Source organism: Acanthochromis polyacanthus, chromosome 5 (assembly GCF_021347895.1).
Source record: "Acanthochromis polyacanthus isolate Apoly-LR-REF ecotype Palm Island chromosome 5, KAUST_Apoly_ChrSc, whole genome shotgun sequence".
Classification (NCBI taxonomy): Eukaryota; Metazoa; Chordata; class Actinopteri; family Pomacentridae; genus Acanthochromis; species Acanthochromis polyacanthus.
Genome location: NC_067117.1, coordinates 41,338,056 through 41,358,349, shown reverse-complemented (window position 1 = coordinate 41,358,349; position 20,294 = coordinate 41,338,056). Strand labels below are relative to the sequence as shown.

The 20,294-nt window shown below is 42.2% G+C and overlaps 2 protein-coding genes across 14 annotated transcripts in view; one reads left to right on the top strand and one right to left on the bottom strand.

Moving 5' to 3' along the window:
• LOC127533929 (zinc finger protein OZF-like) overlaps positions 1–20,294 on the bottom strand; it is a 180,198-nt gene that overhangs the window by 13,615 nt on the left and 146,289 nt on the right. For 2 of the 5 annotated variants that reach the window (XM_051948045.1, XM_051948047.1), the window contains exon 2: positions 1,791–1,892. In XM_051948045.1, coding sequence (XP_051804005.1) covers positions 1,791–1,808 — 18 coding nt within the window. In that variant the 5' untranslated portion in view covers positions 1,809–1,892. The other 3 variants (XM_051948044.1, XM_051948048.1, XM_051948046.1) reach the window with 3 other exon arrangements.
• Positions 7,911–20,093, top strand: LOC110971817 (zinc finger protein with KRAB and SCAN domains 5-like). 9 transcript variants are annotated; one of them, XM_051948004.1, is made up of 11 exons: positions 7,911–8,223; positions 9,114–9,830; positions 14,516–14,588; positions 14,812–15,394; positions 15,540–15,880; positions 16,042–16,189; positions 16,300–16,526; positions 16,749–16,981; positions 17,280–17,403; positions 17,566–17,802; positions 17,938–20,093. In XM_051948004.1, the coding sequence occupies exons 1-11, from the start codon at positions 8,019–8,021 to the stop codon at positions 17,987–17,989; spliced, it is 2,940 nt and encodes a 979-aa protein (XP_051803964.1). In that variant the 5' UTR covers positions 7,911–8,018; the 3' UTR covers positions 17,990–20,093. The 9 variants fall into 9 exon arrangements, with proteins under 9 accessions (XP_051803964.1, XP_051803966.1, XP_051803968.1 ...); XM_051948009.1 differs by having other exon boundaries at positions 7,912–8,223; positions 14,812–15,279; positions 17,927–18,629; XM_051948003.1 differs by having other exon boundaries at positions 7,912–8,223; positions 17,927–18,629.

Below are 20,294 nucleotides of genomic sequence, written 5' to 3'. Positions count from 1 at the left end.
CTTCTGTGACGTGTTGAACAAGGTTAATGTGCCTGACGAGCACTAGGCTATCATATGTACGATACAGTACTCGCTTACCGTGATAGGTTGCAGCTTGTAGTAGGCAGTCACTCGCTGTAGTGTAACGTTAATCCAATGTCCACTGTTGTGTGTTTTTTTGCAGACAACAGGGTAGTCATTTTTGCAAAATAAACAAAACATAAATCCACAAGTAATAAATTGTGAAGTTTCATGCGTCGTGAAATACTCTGTCTCTCTGTCATGCGAGCAGCATCACTCCTTCCGCAAACAAGCACACGTGAAAGTGAGGTAAACTCAATGCGTTCTTTTCATTGGATGGCTGGTTGCCTAGGTGATGTAAGTACCCCTTTCCCCCCCATCTCTGCCTCTCGAGACAACCAGGACAGGTCAAAAATGCAAAGAAAAATTGACAATATTTTCAAGAGGAAGAGGGATGACAGGCAGGTTGAGGAAAAGAGAGCGGAAAGTGCAGAGGAAGCACATGGAGCAGGTAGACTATGCAGTAGACCAGAGAGGGACCATGAAATCTATTATTCTGTCAAAAATGGCTGACAAGGTTACTAGACTAGAACACAAAAGTAGGCTGTATTTTTTTTTTGTGTGTAGCCTACATTTACTGTGGGCCTCGGCTGTAAGCCAGCTGTGCAGCTTTCAGCTAACCTGCTGCAGCATGAGATAGCCTACATTTTTTTGTAACACTGAATTAACCCTTGAGTACTGTTCCAATTCCCATCCTTTCTTTAGGGCCAGAAACAGCCACTAACAAAAACTGCTGTAAAAATATATAAGATAAATATTTTTTTCTCTATTTTGCGTAAATGTGTTAATTTACTGCAGTTCTGATCAAACTAAACATTAATTATATTTTTTTATTTAAATATTTTAAATGCCAATTTTATAAGTGGTGTCACTGATTTTGGGAAAAACACACAAAATGACTGATTTTCAATATAAAAAATTATTGGAGCCTGGAGATTTTTTTACCTGTTATCACAGTGTTGGATATAACAAAGATTTGTAACAAAACTGACTTTGATGCATTGTTAGTTTTTGTGTACCGTCAGATTTTATCTTTTTCTCCCTTTCATACAATTAAGGCCAAAAAAGCCACTAACAAACACTGCTGTTAAAATTTTACATAAAACTATTTTTCTGCTTTTTTTGTATAAATGTGTTAAATAGGCCAGAAGTCTCATTTTAGCAGGCTAATAACTCTGACATTGGGGTCCGATGCCTTATGTGAAGACATGGCTGGCCAAGGGAAGGAAAGCAGCCATCTCAACTACAGGCATGGCTTGGCACTATAAAGAAAAGGAAGACAACTACAGCCCTCTGTGGAAAATGTGGAAATCTCTGTAATTCCATTTCCCTTGTTATCATTTATGAGGCACAGTGCCGTAAATGCAACAATCTGTTATTTTGTGTGCAAATAACAGATAAAGGCCAGGGAAAACATTGGTTAGCACTATCACCTGCTGGTGTCAGAGTCGTGCTACTGCACTACTAATAATGTTTATTGTTCTAATGTTATCTCCCCGACTTCCCCTAAAGAAAATAAATGTTTTGCCATATATTAAATTATGTGTCTAACATCTTACATTATGCACTCAAGGATGTGGACAGGAGTCAGAAAAGAGCAGGATTTATCAACATCTGTCTTGTACGATGCTTGCATGCTTTGCGCACAAACTAAAATTTTTTTGAGTTGCACAGTTCCTGCAAGAATCTTATCTTACTTTCACCCCTGGTTACAGTGATATGTTTCTCACTTTTTGTGAAGAATCCATGTTTCCTCCGTTGTTGAGCTCAGACTAAATGGCTGCCAACATTCCTCTGCTCCTCCGTCAGACTCTCCTCCTCCTGCCAATCACCTGTCACATCAAACACATCTTCATTAGGATACCACTCTATACACAAGTGTTGGAGTGTCCCATATGTTCATCAGCCAACACAGAGGACACATTTCAACTCAATAGTTCACTTTTAGCTCTTTTCCATTTCACCTAAAACGGATACAAATGAACTTAAACTGTTAAAAATAAGGAACATAGACAGAAAACAGACATGGAAAAAGAGAATAAAGAGAACATAAAGATGCTACTGCAGGTGATTCAAGACAGGACTGCTGGTAGAAAACTGTTCATGCTGTAAGTTAATGAATGTATTTTACTGCTCAGTGTTCTGTTTAAAGGCAGCTCTCACTCTCTGTTCTTTGCACTCTCCCATAGTGTCAAGTGTCCTCCCACTTTCAATGACAGGTGATTCTCATTGATGATTTTTCTCAGAGTTTCTGCAGTTTCCCCTCTTGAAAAAGGATGTTTCATCTACCCAGGGTTTGAGCAGGACTCCACTCAATCAGACAGTTGCTTTCTTTCTTTTCCCTCTTATTTTTGCAGTGGTCCCAAATTCATGAGACACAGAGGTGGAAACTTCCATAAGTCCATAAGTTTAGTTGATAGATTAAGGTGAAAAACCTTTAAACAGAACACAAAAGGACAATGTTCACATTACTGCATTCAGCAAATAGTAACAACCATTCCTCATGGACATTTTCACCACATTGGTAAATGCTACTCCACTCAATTTATGTTTGTCAACCTCAACACCACATAAACTGAAGCGACAAATCATGGCATTGTAGTGCTGAAGAACAGGAGTCTGAGGCGGAGTGTCAAATGCAGGTGCTAACCTCTTTACTGACATCAGTTGACAAAATAATACCACTCAGTACATGTGGAGCGTAACTTAACAACATGAAGAGTAACAACCTAAACCGTCCGTGTTCACACACAACCAACACTCCCAACGTTCCGTGGGTGAATTATGTAAACCCACTACACAAGCCCCCCCAGAATTCACCCATAGTCAAAGTCCGCGCGCCAAGGAGGGACAACGGCCCGACCCCGACGGGTACGCACAACAGAGGCGGAGAGGGAGGGAAAAAGGGGGGAGGCGGGCGAAACAAAACAATCCACCGGTCCGGGAGATAACGATCCCGAAGAGGAAACGGGGACCGGGTCGGGGCGGGGAAGAGGGGGGCGGCCCCTGCGCGGAGCCCGAGCCAACTCCAACGGCCCAGAGACGTCCACATGTGCGGGCTTAACCCTGTCAATAGACACTGTCTCAGCCCGTCCACCAACGTCCACAACCAGAGTCTTATCCCCGTGTCGCAGGACCTTGAACGGGCCATCGTAGGGGGGGCGCAGAGGCCCCCGGTGGGCATCATGGCAAACGAACACAAAACCCGCCGAACGCAGGGCGGGAGGCACACAGGAGGCAGGAGTGCCGTGCTGCGATGTGGGGACAGGAGCGAAAGCACCCGCGGCCTCCAACAGGGAGGACCGCTGCCTGGCAGCCGACCAAGCGGTCGTGGCCTCCGGAATGAAATTCCCAGGGACTCGAAGCACTTGTCCATAGACGAGCTCGGCCGACGAGGCCTGCAGGTCTTCTTTGGGGGCGGTCCTGAGACCGAGCATGACCCAGGGAAGTCTGTCCATCCAACCGCCGTCCGTCAGACTGGCGCGTAGGGCAGCCTTCATAGAGCGATGGAACCGCTAACACAACCCGTTAGCCTGCGGGTGATAGGCCGTCGTGCGGTGCAACTTGACTCCTAGGCCGTCGGCCACCGCGTTCCAGATCTCTGAGGTGAACTGCGCGCCCCGGTCCGAGGAGAGGTCGGAGGGGGTTCCGAAACGCGCAACCCACGTCCCGATGAACGCACGGGCCACGTCCGTGGACAAGGTTGAAGTGAGGGGCACGGCTTCAGGCCAACGGGTCGTCCTATCCACCATGGTAAGGAGGTAGGTGAAACCATGGGAGGGGGGAAGGGGGCCTACGAGGTCGACATTAACGTGGTCGAACCTCCTGGCAGGGACGGTAAACGGCTCTAATGGGGCTTTGGTGTGGCGATGCACCTTGGCAAGCCACGCACGAATCGACCCACGATCGCATGTCCTTCTTCAGCCCCCTCCAGACAAACTTCTGAGCCACCAGGCGCACAGACGCCTTCCTGCCAGGATGGGAGAGGCCGTGCACAGCCTCAAAAACAGCCCGCCGCCAACCGACAGGAACAAGCGGCCTGGGCTGGTCAGTGGAAAGGTCACACCATAAGTGGGCACCCGAGTCGCCGACCGCGACCTCCTTCAGGTGCAGCCCCGTGTCCGAGGCTTTCAGGCTCCGAATCTCATGGTCGGAAGCCTGCTCCGCCCCCATGCGGGCGTAGTCCAGCCCTAGATGGACCGTGCTGACGGACGCTCTGGAGAGGCAGTCCGCGACCACGTTGGACTTGCCAGAGATGTGGCGGATGTCCGTGGTGTATTCGGAAATGAAAGACAGCTGCCGCTGCTGGCGGGCAGACCAAGGTTCGGCAGACTTGGACATAGAGAACGTGAGGGGCTTGTGGTCAACAAAGACCGTGAACTCACGGCCCTCCAGAAGGAACCGGAATAATACCACTCAGTACATGTGGAGCGTAACTTAACAACATGAAGAGTAACAACCTAAACCGTCCGTGTTCACACACAACCAACACTCCCAACGTTCCGCGGGTGAATTATGTAAACCCACTACAGCATGAGCAATATTCAATCCAATACTATACCACACATGAATTTATCTGCATTTTAAAGAGCTGATTTTGAATCACAGTTTAACAAATTACTCTGCGCATTTTTATCAAAAAATGTTTTAACCATTTTATACTTTTTACTTCATGGTTTTAAAATTATTTAAAGTGCTTTTAAAGTGCAATCCTTTCTAGATCCAATAAATCAATAAAGGGCATCGTAAAAACCCACCATTACAAACAAGATGAATTCACTGGTCTTAGCTGGAACCCTCTAATTAGCACCAATTAGCCTGCAATCTTATTTTCATCTGAACAATTACAAAACACATGGCAATTATTGGTAAACAGACAAAGTTGACACCAAGCCGCTCGTGGCTGACGTCGATCCCGTGGCTAATGCTAATGCTAACACATACTGCAGCGGCACACATCGGCAGCTTAAACAGTCTTTTAGAGTCTCCAGAATTCTGCTCTTACCGGCTGCAATCCGGATTTTGGAGATGAAGGCAATCCTGCACAGTTTACCGCAGATCTTGATGCTTTCCCAACAGAAACTCACGGCCACTTTGATTGAACTCGGTCATTCATTCTCAGTTCCTCCTCAGTGCTGCGTGCGTCCCCTTTTTTTTGCCGCCGGTGGCAAACCTGCAGCCGCAGATTGGTTCCGCCCCAGCTGAGTGTAGGACCTGTGTGTAAATGCTTCTCCTTTGAGTTCTCAGCTCCTTCCAGTTTGACTTGACACATAAACTGCTTTGCACTCTGTGTCACCTGTACCTTCAGAGCTCTGAATAAAAGAACAAAAGATTTATTGCAAAGAACAAAAAGGTTTTGCCTCCACAGCAGCTTGTTATGAAAATGATTGTATTTGATGATTGAATGTTCTGATTCATTGTAATACTGTGTGATGTGTGCTAAAAGAGAAACAAGAACACGAGCTATCATCAATATTATTTCATCTTACATGTCTAATTTTAAAAAATATGACATTATATAAATATGCACTACTGTACCATCCTTGTTATTGAACTGTTTTCCATCATTCTGAACTTTTCTTGCCATAAATCTCCATAACTTTCTGATGGGATTAAGGTGTGAGGACTTGGCAGTCAGTTCATCACATCTAGATCACTCTTTCCAAAGTATTCTGTGCTCTTCTGCGGTTTGTGGCAAATTAATCCTGAAATCCTTCCATTTCTGTCCTCAATATTCTACCAAATATGAAAGATTCCTTTGGAAGCAGATCTTCAAGGATTTTAGATTTGATTTCCAACAATCAGAATGTTAGAAGTTTCCCTGTTGATCATATTTTACTGATAGTTTCTCCCAAATGTTTCAGCTCATTTTTACTGGAATATTCTGAAGGAAAGTTTGTGTTTTATGGTGAATGGATCAGATCTCACATTTAGTTTCAATCAAACCCTGAGGCTTCTGGAAAATACACACAGCTTTAAAATAATGTTGGATGATCTGATGACTGTGTCATTATTAAATGGTTTTAGAGTTTCTTTATTTTAACCCTCGTGTCATTTTAAAGTTTGAAAATGTGGAAAATAATAAATATTTTCACAGTGAAACTTCTGATGTCCACATTTGAACATTTTTGAACATTTTTTGGTGGAAAAAGAAGAAATGTTTCTAAAGAACATTCACAAAAATAGATTTTTATGTGAATGTTCTTAAAGAAAATATCAGAAGTTTTACTGATAAATATGGAATCACTTTAGATATTTTTAGGATTTTTTTTGAAGATTTTTACTCATTTTTTGAAAATATTTACAAGAATTTTCTTGCCAAATTAGGGGGATTTTGTTTAGTTTTTTTCAATAAAACTTATAAAGAATTATTGGAATTTTCTTCCTGAAGGTTTTTGCACATTTCCATAAATTTGGTGAATTTTTTTGCTGAATTTCTGGATTTTTTTCCTGTTTTTTTGGTGCCGTAAATGAAGCCAACAGGAGGGTTGATATCCAGAGCTAATAATAAACAGCAGAGGACTGATGGGTCTCCTTGGTGTTTGCTCCTGTTAACATCTCATCTTCTAGTAGTTCCACATTGAAGGAATTCTGCTGGACAACACTGAGAGCATATGAATGAATTTTCCATCCAAAATAATGCAGTGAATGTCAAATAAAGTGGTGTTGAAACTTGTCAGAAGCTTTCAATGAATGTAGAAAGAGTGTAAAAGCAGCATCCTTCTTTTGTCCTTTTGTGTCTCATTTTTGTTGTATTTTGTCACGTTTTTGTTATTTTTTGTCTTTTTTTGTCTGACTTGTCGTTCATCTCATGTTTTGTTTCTCGTTTTTGTCGTGTTGTGTTTCCTTTTTTTCTCGCTTGTGTTTTTTGTCTTATTTCTGTCATTTTGTGTCTTGCTTTATTCGTTGTTGTGCGTGCCGTTTTGTATATTTTGTCACGTTTTTGTCGTTTATTCATTTTTTTGCTGCTTTGTAACTTGTCTAATTTTTTTGCCCTTGTTTTTATTTTGTGTCGTTTGTCTCTATTTTTAACGTTTTGTGTCTCATTTTCACAATATTTTGTCTGGTTTTTGTCTCATTTTGTGTCTTTTTTAATATGACTTTTGTGGTTTTGATCCTGTAGTAAAAGGTGGTCCGGCCCACTTGAGATCAAACTGGGCTAAATGTGGAACCTGAACTAAAATGAGTGTGACTCCCTGATTGAAAGCTTCTTTGAATGCTTCAAACAGTCATTCTCTAAGATCAGCCCAGAAAAACGGATCAAAGTTGGTTGTAAGTCCATCTGGAGCCGCTGATTTCCCTAAAGACATTTTCATTCCAGCTCTATCAATCTCTCCAAACACGTGCTTTTAAAGTCAGTCTGAGGGATAAATGCTTTGACTTTTTAAGAAACAAATGACGAGGGGGACTGATTTTGCTCTTCAAGGTAAAATGGGAAAAGTAAGAAGGCACTTCAGTGGTGCAAGAAGAGACTCAATCATTCTAACCTGGCTAAGACTCAGACACTGCAGTCTGAAAAGTGGACTGGCTTTGATTGGGAAGCACAGAGATAAGAGCTGTGAGTGAAGTGAACTAGAAACTGTGAGAAATGCTCTACTCATGACATCAGAAGAAACATTAGCGACTATGAGCAGCTGGACGAACTGTTTTTAATCTTTGCTTTCTACTTAACATGGAGGAGTGGACAAATAAGAAGAAACTTCTGAACTTTCTCATGACCACAGGACTGCATAAGAAAATATCGAGGATTCTCTAAGGACTATGAGTAACATCCAGTAGGTGGCAGCAATACGCCGGTGATGCGTCTAGTCCGCCTAATTCAATGAGGAAGAAGAAAGTAACTCAGTGTTTCTGCCGGAACTTCACAGTGTGACACCCGGCGGATGTAAACAAAGAAGCATGAGCAGAGTTAGCTTCACTGCTGTGTGGACTGAGCTGTAAAACGGCTGTATTATAGTATGAATGAGAAATATCAGAGCGTTAAAGTAACGATGTGTTCAGTTGAGTATCTGAGAGAGTTGATCAGCGACAGACTAGCTGCTGCTGCTGGAGAAATATTCTCAGAGTTTGAAAAAACCATCGTCCAGTACCAGGAGGAGATCGATCGTCAGCGCAGACTGCTGGATGTCATCTGGAAACCATACATCCCCTTACAGCTCATAGGTGTGTATGTGTTTTGATGGTGAAGAATTCCACTTCTAGCATGTAGAACATCATGAAGTGTTCAGATGAATAGTTAACGGTGAACTGAGACACACTGTGAGGAAGAGAGAATGGGCTCATAATATGGAGTCTGTTCGTTGATGCTGTGTAGAGTTTTAAAATCGTGATCGTTGTGTTGATTGACCCTGGAAGCAAGAACCAAAGTTTCCTGTTCAGAGGTGCTGGAAGTGTTTATCTGAACTACTCCACACTGACAGCAACTGCATTGTGTTATCAAACAGTTTAATAATAAAACTCTGACAGAGGACTCAGTCATTCCATCATTTCAGTCCAGAGACATAATTCCATGTACAGAGATCATTCATGATCTAAAGAAAGTGCACATACAGAGTTAGAGAGTATAGAAGTTATGTGTTCAACTGCATTCCACTTTTAACATGTTGGGTTTCACTGATGAGTCAAATCAACAGTACAGTAACCAGCAGTAAAATAAGAATAACATTAAAATCCAAATGTCCTCACAGGTTTGAAGGCTGAAGAGGACAGCAGCTTTATTCAGACAGATTTTAATGGATCCCCATTAAACCTGTCTGTGTGGTGTGTAGAAAAGTACCCAGTGGTGTTTACCATTAGAATCTCTGTGATCCTGTATCCACTGTGGAACAACGTGTTCATAGAAATGTTCAGTCATTTGGAGATGCTTGTATCATTCCTGCTGCTGTCTCATGGCTCAAAGACTTCTGTTATAAACCATCATATTCTTTTTGCGTCAAACATTCGACTCTTGAGCTGATTTTGTTGGAGACAGCCAGTCCTGGACAAAGTGACAGATGTGTGTTCTCTCATCATCACAGTAGTAACCATTATCTTTTGTCTCTTTGTCCCTCCAGAGCTCCCACAGTCTTATGTCTGTGAGAATGAGAAGACTGTCGTTGACCATCAGCCCCATGACCAGGAGAGAAACTCCATGGTGGACCATGAGGACCCAGAGCCTCTACGGATTAAAGACCAGCAGGAGGAACTCTGTACCAGTCAGGACCAATCAAACCCAGAGATTTCTCAAATTAAAGTGGAACAGGAAGAATTGTGCACCAGTCTGGACCAATCAAACCCGGGGTTACCAAAAATTAAAGTGGAACAGGATGAACTCTGCTCCAGTCAGGAGGAAGAGTTAATTGGATTGAAACAGGAGACTGATACCTTTGTGGTGACTCCTGCTGATGAGGAAAGTGACCACGGTGAACCAAAACCAAACAGTGATCAGCTCCTGTTTCACATCTCTTGTGTAGCTGAGAGCCCAGATCAGGAAGGAAGCAAGGATGTAGACTCAGGATCAACTCGATGTATCGAGCTGAAACCAAGACATCAGAGTAACAGCAGTCACAGTTATGATGTAGACAATGCTCCAACGTCAGCGAGACAGTGTGATAATGACAAGGCAACAAAATCTGCAACATGCGAGGTCTGTGGAAAAGCTTTTAGGCATAAATCAAATTTAATCAAACATCACAGAACCCACACAGGTGAGAAGCCGTATTCTTGTGGAACCTGTGAAAAAAGCTTCAGTCAACGGACCTCTTTGACTGCCCACATGAGATGTCACACAGGTGAGAAGCCATATGTTTGTAACACTTGTGGAAAAAAGATTTTCTGATTCATCAGCACATAATAGGCACATGACAGTTCACAAAATGGGAAAACCATATTCTTGTGGAACCTGTGAAAAAAGCTTTAGTCGACAGGACCATTTGACTGCCCACATGAGACTTCACACAGGCAGCGCTCGATTTAGACGGTCGCCAGGTCGCCATTTGCGACTAAAAACCGATTTTGGCGACCAAAAATGACAAAAACCACCCTGGTTAGGGGTCAAAATATTTTGATTTTGGCGACTGACCTCCAAATCCAAGTTTTAGCTGAAAATCACCGAGCTGAACCGCCTATGTTTTCTTCATGGGGACAGTCATTTTTTATGATGTCATTAACCTCCCATGATTCCCGGCGCTCGGTCAACATACGTAGACGCCTCATAGGCTGTCGAGAGACGTGCCTGCCGCGCCGCCATCTTGAACTGGGGCCAGCGGAGGCAGCAGTGCATAGACCTCTACGGAGGCAAGAGGTACTTTGCCTGGGGACCAGACAGCCTTTATATTGTGTATTACAAATACACATAAAGTCAGTCTGGAACTGCTCCATTGAACCAAATCTAGCCCAGAGGCGGGACGACTGATCACAGCTATAATTGGAGAGAGCCAATCAGCGTAACACATGTGTGACGCAATCACTAAGCGACCGAACAATTGCCTTTCTGCCATGATGTTTTGTAGTTTTAACAGCTTCCTTCGCCGTACAGGGGTCCTGAGGAAAATCTAAGCTCTCCCTTTCAACAGTGGAGGGCAGCATTACGCATTCTATCGTACAGCCTGCCGGAATTAAAAGAAGAAGAAGAAAAAGTAGTCCAAACAGTTATGGCGACCAGTTTTAAGGACAAATTCAGCCCGTGCAAAACAGAGGAAAGCGCACGAGAGAAACCTCGCTCTGTTGCGGTCGCCATTTTGTTTGTATGCGGGAGGTGCACAGGTGTTAGATGGGTAATCTCGGCCCTGAAGATGACGCATCGTTAACTCCCGCCTCTGGTGCTCTGATTGGTTCGGTCTGATCCGCTCGGAGCTTGAAAACCTGTCAAAATGTGTCAATGGAGGAGGGCTAGACCGTATTCCCGTATATCCCTTATAACGGGAATACAGTCTAGCTAAGCTAGGCTAAGAGGTACTGCTGAATCTCAAAGTGGAATTATTCGCTGAATTTTGAACCGATTGCCAAACTGTTTGATTTTTAGAAACGTCACACGTGTAGCTACTATACAAGGTGCTCGGATATTTTTTACAATGCTGGTTTTGCCACTCAACACTTAAGCTACACACTATCTCCCTCTGACTCCAGCATAGTTATGTAAAGATTCCGGACTTCTGTTCAGCCTATGGATGCTCTAATGAGAGCTGTAAGGAGACAAGAGCTCGTGGGATTACTTTTCACATGTAAGATGTACAGTGCCTTGTGAAAGTATTCGGCCCCCTTGAACTTTTCAACCTTTCGCCACATTTCAGGCTTCAAACATAAAGATATAAAATTTTAATTTTTTGTCAAGAATCAACAACAATTGGGACACAATCGTGAAGTGGAATGAAATTTATTGGATATTTTATACTTTTTTAACAAATAAAAAACTGAAAAGTGGGGCGTGCAACATTATTCGGCCCCTTTACTTTCAGTGCAGCAAACTCACTCCAGAAGTTCAGTGAGGATCTCTGAATGATCCAATGTTGTCCTAAATGACTGATGATGATAAATAGAATCCACCTGTGTGTAATCAAGTCTCCGTATAAATGCACCTGCTCTGTGATAGTCTCAGGGTTCTGTTTAAAGTGCAGAGAGCATCATGAAGACCAAGGAACACACCAGGCAGGTCCCAGATACTGTTGTGGAGAAGTTTAAAACCGGATTTGGATACAAAAAGATTTCCCAAGCTTTAAACATCTCAAGGAGCACTGTGCAAGCAATCATATTGAAATGGAAGGAGTATCAGACCACTGCAAATCCACCAAGACCCGGCCGTCCCTCTAAACTTTCACCTGGAACAAGGAGAAGACTGATCAGAGATGCAGCCAAGAGGCCCATGATCACTCTGGATGAACTGCAGAGATCTACAGCTGAGGTGGGAGAGTCTGTCCATAGGACAACAATCAGTCGTACACTGCACAAATCTGGCCTTTATGGAAGAGTGGCAAGAAGAAAGCCATTTCTCAAAGATATCCATAAAAAGTCTGGTTTGAAGTTTGCCACAAGCCACCTGGGAGACACACCAAACATGTGGAAGAAGGTGCTCTGGTCAGATGAAACCAAAATCCAACTTTTTGGCCACAATGCAAAACCATATGTTTGGCGTAAAAGCAACACAGCTCATCACCCTGAACACACCATCCCCACTGTCAAACATGGTGGTGGCAGCCTCATGGTTTGGGCCTGCTTTTCTTCAGCAGGGACAGGGAAGATGGTTAAAATTGATGGGAAGATGAATGGAACCAAATACAGGAGCATTCTGGAAGAAAACCTGTTGGAGTCTGCAAAAGACCTGAGACTGGGACGGAGATTTATCTTCCAACAGGACAATGATCCAAAACATAAAGCCAAATCTACAATGGAATGGTTCACAAATAAACGTATCCAGGTGTTAGAATGGCCAAGTCAAAGTCCAGACCTGAATCCAATGGAGAATCTGTGGGCAGAGCTGAAGACTGCTGTTCACAAACGCTCTCCATCCAACCTCACTGAGCTCCAGCTGTTTTGCAAGGAAGAATGGGCAAGAATTTCAGTCTCTTGATGTGCAAAACTGATAGAGACATACCCCAAGCGACTTGCAGCTGTAATTGCAGCAAAAGGTGGCGCTACAACGTATTAATGCAAGGGGGCCGAATAATATTGCACGCCCCACTTTTCAGGTTTTTATTTGTTAAAAAAGTTTAAAATATCCAATAAATTTCGTTCCACTTCACGATTGTGTCCCACTTGTTGATACTTGACAAACATTTACAATTTTATATCTTTGTTTGAAGCCTGAAATGTGGCGAAAGGTTGAAAAGTTCAAGGGGGCCGAATACTTTCACAAGGCACTGTATGTAAGGAATAATATATTGTTAGCAGGTTGTCATAGCTAGAGTGAAATAAACGCCGAAAAGACGGATAGAACCCCATCAGCTCTGTGTCTGGCTTCTACCTATGATCTAACCAGCTCTCTACATCATCCTGTGTATTACTCAGCTGCTTACCGGTGAAATAACTAATCTGAGACAATTTTTTGTTTAAAATTTGATGTTATGAATCTAGCGTTCCTAGCAACAGCCTGTTACAAAGAAAAAAAACAGACTTACTGCAGTAATTGGTGGGTTAGAATACAGCATCTGATTGATCTAATAATAGCCCTGATTTATGATGGAATTATTTTTGTTGTAGACAATTCTTTATCTCTGGCTACTTTTCTCACGTTTAAGCTTTCCTAAAGAACGTGATTTATACACGTGATATAATAGTAATAATAACAGTAATAATAATTACGATAAAAATACCGTATTTTCACGACCAAAAGGCGCACCGTACCAAAAGGCGCAGTCTCAGTTATGTGTGCCATTACTGTATTTAACACACACATAAGGTGCACCTGATTATATGGCGAGGGTTTTATATACAATCCACGCCCACACTTCCCCCTTTAACGTTCTCATGGTGTCCTCTACTACGTCGGCCTTACAACAACACACACACACACAAGCATACAAGTGTACGTATTTAAAAATAGAGCCGGAGCAAAACTGAGTTTGGTTGTGCTTTATTTAAGTATTGATTACAAAGTACTAACATTTTTTAATCATCAATAGTCGCGGGCATGGTAAAACACACGGATTAAACAAGCACACAAGTGTGCGTATTTAAAAATAGAGCGGGAGCAAAACTGAGTTTGGTATTCACTTTTTTTTACCGGTAATCGTCATCAATCAAACCCATGGATGTCCTCATCCTCTGTTTCTGAATTGAACAGCTGCGCTAAACCTCCATCAAACATGCCAGGTTCACTTTCTTCACTGTCAGAGTCACTTTCCGTGCCGTGCGGCTCCTCGGAAATGATGCCGGCTTTTGCGAAAGCTCGAACAACAGTGCCAGCAGACACGTTAGCCCAAGCATCTACAATCCATTGGCAAACTGTGGCGTAACTCGCCCGGCGCTGCCTTCCACTCTTAGTGAAACTGTGGTCTCCATCGGTCATCCATCGCTCCCACGCCGCTCGCAGCCTTACTTTGAACGGCCGGTTCACACCGATGTCCAGCGGTTGGAGTTCCTTTGTCAGGCCTCCCGGAATGACAGCAAGCTCAGAGTTCATTTGCTTCACTTGTTTTTTCACATCGGCTGTGAGATGGGCACGCATAGAGTCACAGATCAACAGCAATGGTGATGCGTGGAAAAAACCACCTGGTCTACGTCCGCCTTACAACAATAACAACAACACACAGGACGCACTGCACCATAGGGCGCGCCGCACAATTTGAAGAAAATCTAAGACTTTTATGTGCGCCTTATAGTCGTGAAAATACGGTAATAGTAATGGTAGTAATAATAATAATTGATATAGTGATAATAATAATAATAATTATTCACAGCTGAAATAATAGCAGTATCTATCTATCTATCTATCTATCTATCTATCTATCTATCTATCTATCTATCTATCTATCTATCTCAGTCACCGACAGGATGGCTGACAAGTGGAGCTTTCTGAAACAGGCCCCTGGTAAAAAGCCTGCCCAATCTGCAAAGTAAGTTCTACTTTTTTTAAACAAATAATGTATTGAGTTTGTTTTAGAGGAATTATTAGCTGACATATTTATTAACTGATATATTATACATGAAAGTGTTTGCACACATGGGTGTCGCAGAAATTTTAAAGCAGTCCATTCTATGTGAAAGATGGTTGTGGGACCTGATATTCTTTGTGAACAGCAGGGTTTAAGGGTTGTTATAAAAATATTTCAATTCCAGGTATGAAGCTTATGGAGGACGGAAGCCCAAAAGCAGCTGGAAGCAAGGCCGTCCCTGGCTTCAGTTTGATGGAAATATAATGAAGTGTGCCTGGTGCACAGAACTTTCTGACCATGAATCTGCCGGAACATACACATGGACATCTGCAAAAGTAGAAACTGTGAAAAAGCATGAAACAAGCAAGGTCCATACACATAACACACGGATCATGGCAAGCAGACAGGCACCTCTCGGCACAACAGAGGCAGAGAAAGCAGTGGAAGCTTTAAACAAGGCAGAGATGACAAGACTGGACAAACTTTTCAGGAATGCCCATGCTCTTGCCTTGGCTGGGCGACCGTTCTCTGACTTTGTTTGGATGGCACGTCTAGACAAGACCAAAGGACTGGATGGGAGCACATACATCACAGGCAGAAGTGCCCGTGACTTTATGAGGGCAATTGCGGAGGTGGAGGATGAGAAAATTAGGTCTGAACTTTGTAAGGCTAAATTTGTTAGCATCCTCTGTGATGGGAGCACAGATTCAAGTGGTGCAGAAAATGAGATAATTTATGTCCGAATTTGCTGTGACGGCTTAGTAAAGGTCAGTTTTATTTAGCTTTTCTGGCCTAAATCAGATGTGTAAATGATCAAGTTAATTGCAAAATTTGACTCTCTCCTCTCTGCAGTGCAGCACTGTGACCGAGTGGTTATAAATGTTGATTAAATAATTTTATTAATTTCTACAGACATATTTCATCAACTGTGCCCTAGTTCCAAGAGGTGATGCCAAGAACATATTAGCTGCCCTGAAGCGCTCCATTGAGATGATTGGCATTCCCTGGGGATCTTTCATCGAGAAGCTAGTTGGTATGGGCAGCGACGGTGCATCAGTTATGCTGGGACGTAAAGGCGGTGTAGCTGCCCTCCTCCGTCAGGAGCAGAGTGCTCTTGTGGCAGTGCATTGTTTTGCTCACAAGCTAGAACTGTCCCTGAAAGATGCCCTGAAGGCTGTTCCCCTGAACAACAAAATCTCTGTTGGTTTGTTACAGGGGTTATTCTACATGTACCACAACAATCCTCTGAACAGGTAATAATTTACTGACTACACCTAATGATTAGGTGTACTAGTCAGGCTTGCTCTAGTAAAAATGTACTTTTAACTACTTGGTGCTTCAAAATTGAAAAGTATAGCATCAATCTCTGGTTCAGTCAGTTTTAAAATATCAAATTTTGTTTGTTTTACTTTAGGGCCAACCTGAAAGCATCTTATGTGTCTCTTGGCATGAAGCCTCTCATGCCAACAAGAGTTGGTGGAACAAGATGGGTGGGCCACCATCTGCGTGCACTGCAGAACCTCATGACGGGGTATGAGGCTATCAAGCAACATTTAGAGCAGGTAAATAATTGTCTGTTCAGAACCACATTCAGTGATCTGTACAATTGTCATTTATGATGTCTATGTTCAGAATAATTTTTATCAGCAAATGTTTTGAATCCTGAATATAGGTTGGGAGTCCCACTGAAACAGTAACCGCTTCCACCAGTGGAAAAGCAAAAGGTCTCCTTCAGTTACTTTCTTCGCAGCGTGTGATGAAGTATGCGTTCTTTCTGGCTGATGTTCTCACAGTGCTGACCAGAATGTCGAAGAGGTTCCAGGAGAGGACCTGTTCAGCTTCCGATATTCACTCCATCCTGGAAGAGTCATGCACTTTGCTTGAGCAAAACAAGACTGTGTAAGTCATGGGTGGAAAAAATCATTGATGTTTGCTTAATCCTTCCCCTAATATATTTTTTATAGCTCCAGTTATATTAAATATTATTGGAAGAACAGAACTTGCAAAGGATTGTATTAAATAATCTTACCAAGTCATTTAATATTTTTTTCCTTTGTCCAGGGTACAATTTTCTGACACCAAAATGTTATTTTTTTCTAACTAAAATGTATAATTTTGCAGTGATGGTCCATACCTCACTAATGCCCTAGCCATGTTCAAGTCAGATGAGTCTGACATGACTGTACAAGGTGAAGCTGCTGAAGACATATCTGTACCAAGAACGACCTTCCTGCAACGCCTTATCGACAGTTTGCGAGGTCGGTTTGAGTCCGACAACAGGGATGTAATTGGGGCCACAAAAATTGCAAATTTCATGTCCTGGCCTCTACCTGAAGACCGTCAAGACATCAGAGGTGCACTGAGTGTTGAAAGTTGTCTAATCAATGTTTCAATGTTTCTACTAATGATGTTTTTGTTTTCATATCTGTCTTTGTTACAGTTACTCTAACCCAAAACCATGATGATGCATGTTGTTTTGTTTCAGCATAAACAATTATGAATAATGAAGTTTCTATTTCAGTTGTTTAATTTTGTTACATTGACATGTTTGTTTATAAGTTTGCTAACCACTGTACACAGAGATTTGATCATGAATTTTTACAACAACAAAACTTTATGTCAGAAATGCTAATTTCAGTAATATATTTCCAGTGTTTGGTGATGACTGCCTCCGGTCTATCCTGGACCATTACAGTGAGATTGTTAAGGACGCAGGCATTGATACAGCAACAGCTCATGTCGAATGGTCTGCTCTCAAGTCTGAACTTTACTCGAGGTATTTTCTCCAGTCTTACTTTAGAAGTGATCTATACTAATAACTAGCTGATCTCATTTGTGAACAATAAAACTGTATAACAAAATAAATCCGCTGCATTTTGCAATTTAAATGTTAATTTTTCAGTTTTTTTGCAACTTATTCCTTTCATTTGGTTTTCAGTAGGCCCAGTGAGATCAGGTCTCTCACTTGGGACAGAGTTCACAGACTTCATTCTTCTTCATTCGGGACCATTCTTGCTGTGATGGACCTGGTTCTTACCATACCAGGTTCATCAGCAGAATGTGAGCGAGGCTTTCGACAAGTCAAGACCATCAAGACAGATGTCCGGTCAACACTAGGAGAGGCCTCTCTATCTGATCAACTCAAGATCAAGTTGATGGCCCCTTCCATTGAAGAGTAATTTTCCAGTTTTGCATGTTTAGATTGAGACATTTGCTAGTGTGTCTGTTTTACTTATCATTTTTTCTTATGTGTTCTCACTTCACTTCAGTGCTATGAAAATGAATCATTATATTTTTAGTTTTGATCCAGTCCCAGCAATCCACCTGTGGAACAGGCAGAAGGCAAGGAGACCACACAGTGACAGCGGTGCCATGGCAGCCGCCAAAAGGAAGTGTGTCCGGGAGTTTACTGATATTGCTGCTAGTGCGGTGCCAAGCACAAGTGCTACTGCAACTTCAACTGGCCCGGCAACTGATGAAGCCCTGCTGTTTGAGGAAGAATCTTCTGACAGTGTCTCAGAGTCTGACTCTGATTTAGAGGAAATTGTTACGTAGGGGATGGTTGAGGTTGAGATGGCCTTCAGTCATAATCTGCAAAGTTCTAGCCATCTATGTCTGATCAAATGATCAGAAACAAGCAGTAGGGCTTGTAGGACAATATTAAGACATGTTATGTATTTTCAAGTATTTCACTTTAGGGACCAGTTCAATTTGTTTTACTTTCATAGCCAGTTGTACCAGAGTAACTGTGACTTTATGTGTTTCATTTCTGAGGAATTACAATTTTTTTATTTAAAAAATACTCTTGACTTAACTCTGAAGACTGTGACAAAGACCTATCTTTTTTGTATTCTTGTACACTCTTAAGCACTGTTGATTGTATTGCAGTTTGTTTCAGGTTGAACTCTAACATGCTCTAAGGGCCAGTACTGCTGCTCTTTGTTATGTTTTACATTTGTGTAGCATGAATACGTGTTATTAAAGAGTCTACTCAACTGTGAAGAGTGTGACAAAGTACTGTGTTGTCTTTGATTTCATAATAATCTGGTTGTTAGTGCATCTCCTGATGGAGCCAGTAAGATCAAGAATTCACCAGTAATTCTTCAACTTACTCCTGTACAGTACTTAGTACAGGCCCAGGTCCTCCTGAGGTTGCCTGGCTAAGGACCATGTGGCTATTGTGTAGAATGCATTGCAGTGCTGAAAAATAAAATATAATTTCTAAAAAATAATGGAATGTGCAGAAAAAAGAGTGCAAGCAATTAGCAGGAAGCAAATACAAGAGGCATTTTCCAATTTTGGTCTACTCTTAACAGTAACAGAACTATACCCAGCACCAAGCACTGCAAGACTGCCACTCATCATGCAGCTATGTTAAGTTCCAACAGACATGCCACAGAGGATGACAGAGGCCCAAGGGCACATAAAATGCACTAAACATCTCCATGTGACACACAGACAAATTATTAAGAAAAAGTAGGATTAAATTTTTTTGGCCACTAAAAGTTGATTTTGGCTCCTAAAAATGTCTAAATTAATGTATGTTGGTGGCCAAAAAAATGTCATTTTGGCCACCGGACCTCTCGGCCTTAAATCAAGCGCTGCACAGGTGAGAAGCCGTATGTAACACTTGTGGAAAAAGATTTTCAGATTCATCAGCACATAGAGGGCACATGGCAATTCACAAAAAGAGAAAGCCATATTCTTGCGGAACCTGTGGAAAAACCTTCATTCAACGGGACTCTTTGACTGCCCACATGAAATGTCACACAGGTGAGAAGCCGTTTTCTTGTGGCACATGTGGACAAAGCTTTAGTCAACGGGGCTCTTTGAATCTCCACTTAAGACGTCACACAGGTGAGAAGCCATATTCTTGTGGAACCTGTGGAAAAAGCTTTAAACATAGTTATCAATTAAAAGCCCACATGACAATCCACACAGCTGAGAAGTCATGATCCTGAAACATCTGTGAAAAATAAAAAAGAACTAAGCTTGAAACAATATGTAAGAATTGGTACATGTTAAAAGTAGATGTTTTACATTTCAAGCACCTTTAGTCTGTGCTTCAACAACAATTGTGAGGAAGTATGTAAGCAATCCTTGATGATTAGACCAGATGGAGTCTGGACTGTGGTGGTGGTGGAGCAGGCAGAAGAACCAAACTGAATGTCTGGATGGATATGGTATTGGTACAGAATGCTACATTTCTGTTATCATAACATCCTTCATCAGCAGAGCAGTGATTGGAGATGTTGTGAAGGTGTTTGGAACATTTTCACGTCCTGCTGAGAGAACATGGCTGTTCAGGTGTGAACATACTGCTGGAATCCACTCAGCTTGAGCTCTGCTGTCTTTCAAGTAAAAGGAGGCAACGAGATACAGAGACATTGTGACAGTAGGACACAACAGAGTGTGTCACTGCAGCAGAGGAGATCTGGATGTGAAATAAAGTTGTAATAAAACGTCTACAGCTCCATGACTGCTTCATGAAATGTTTTGAATGTTTTCAAACAGATGAACATTTACAAGTTGTTTCATAATTAATGGAACATTGAAGATCCCCAGCAAGAATATCTGAGTCAGATATCAAAGACATAACCAACATTATTATGTTTTGAAGCAACAGACAAGTGGTTTTACTAGTAGGAGCTGATACACTCCTGCAAA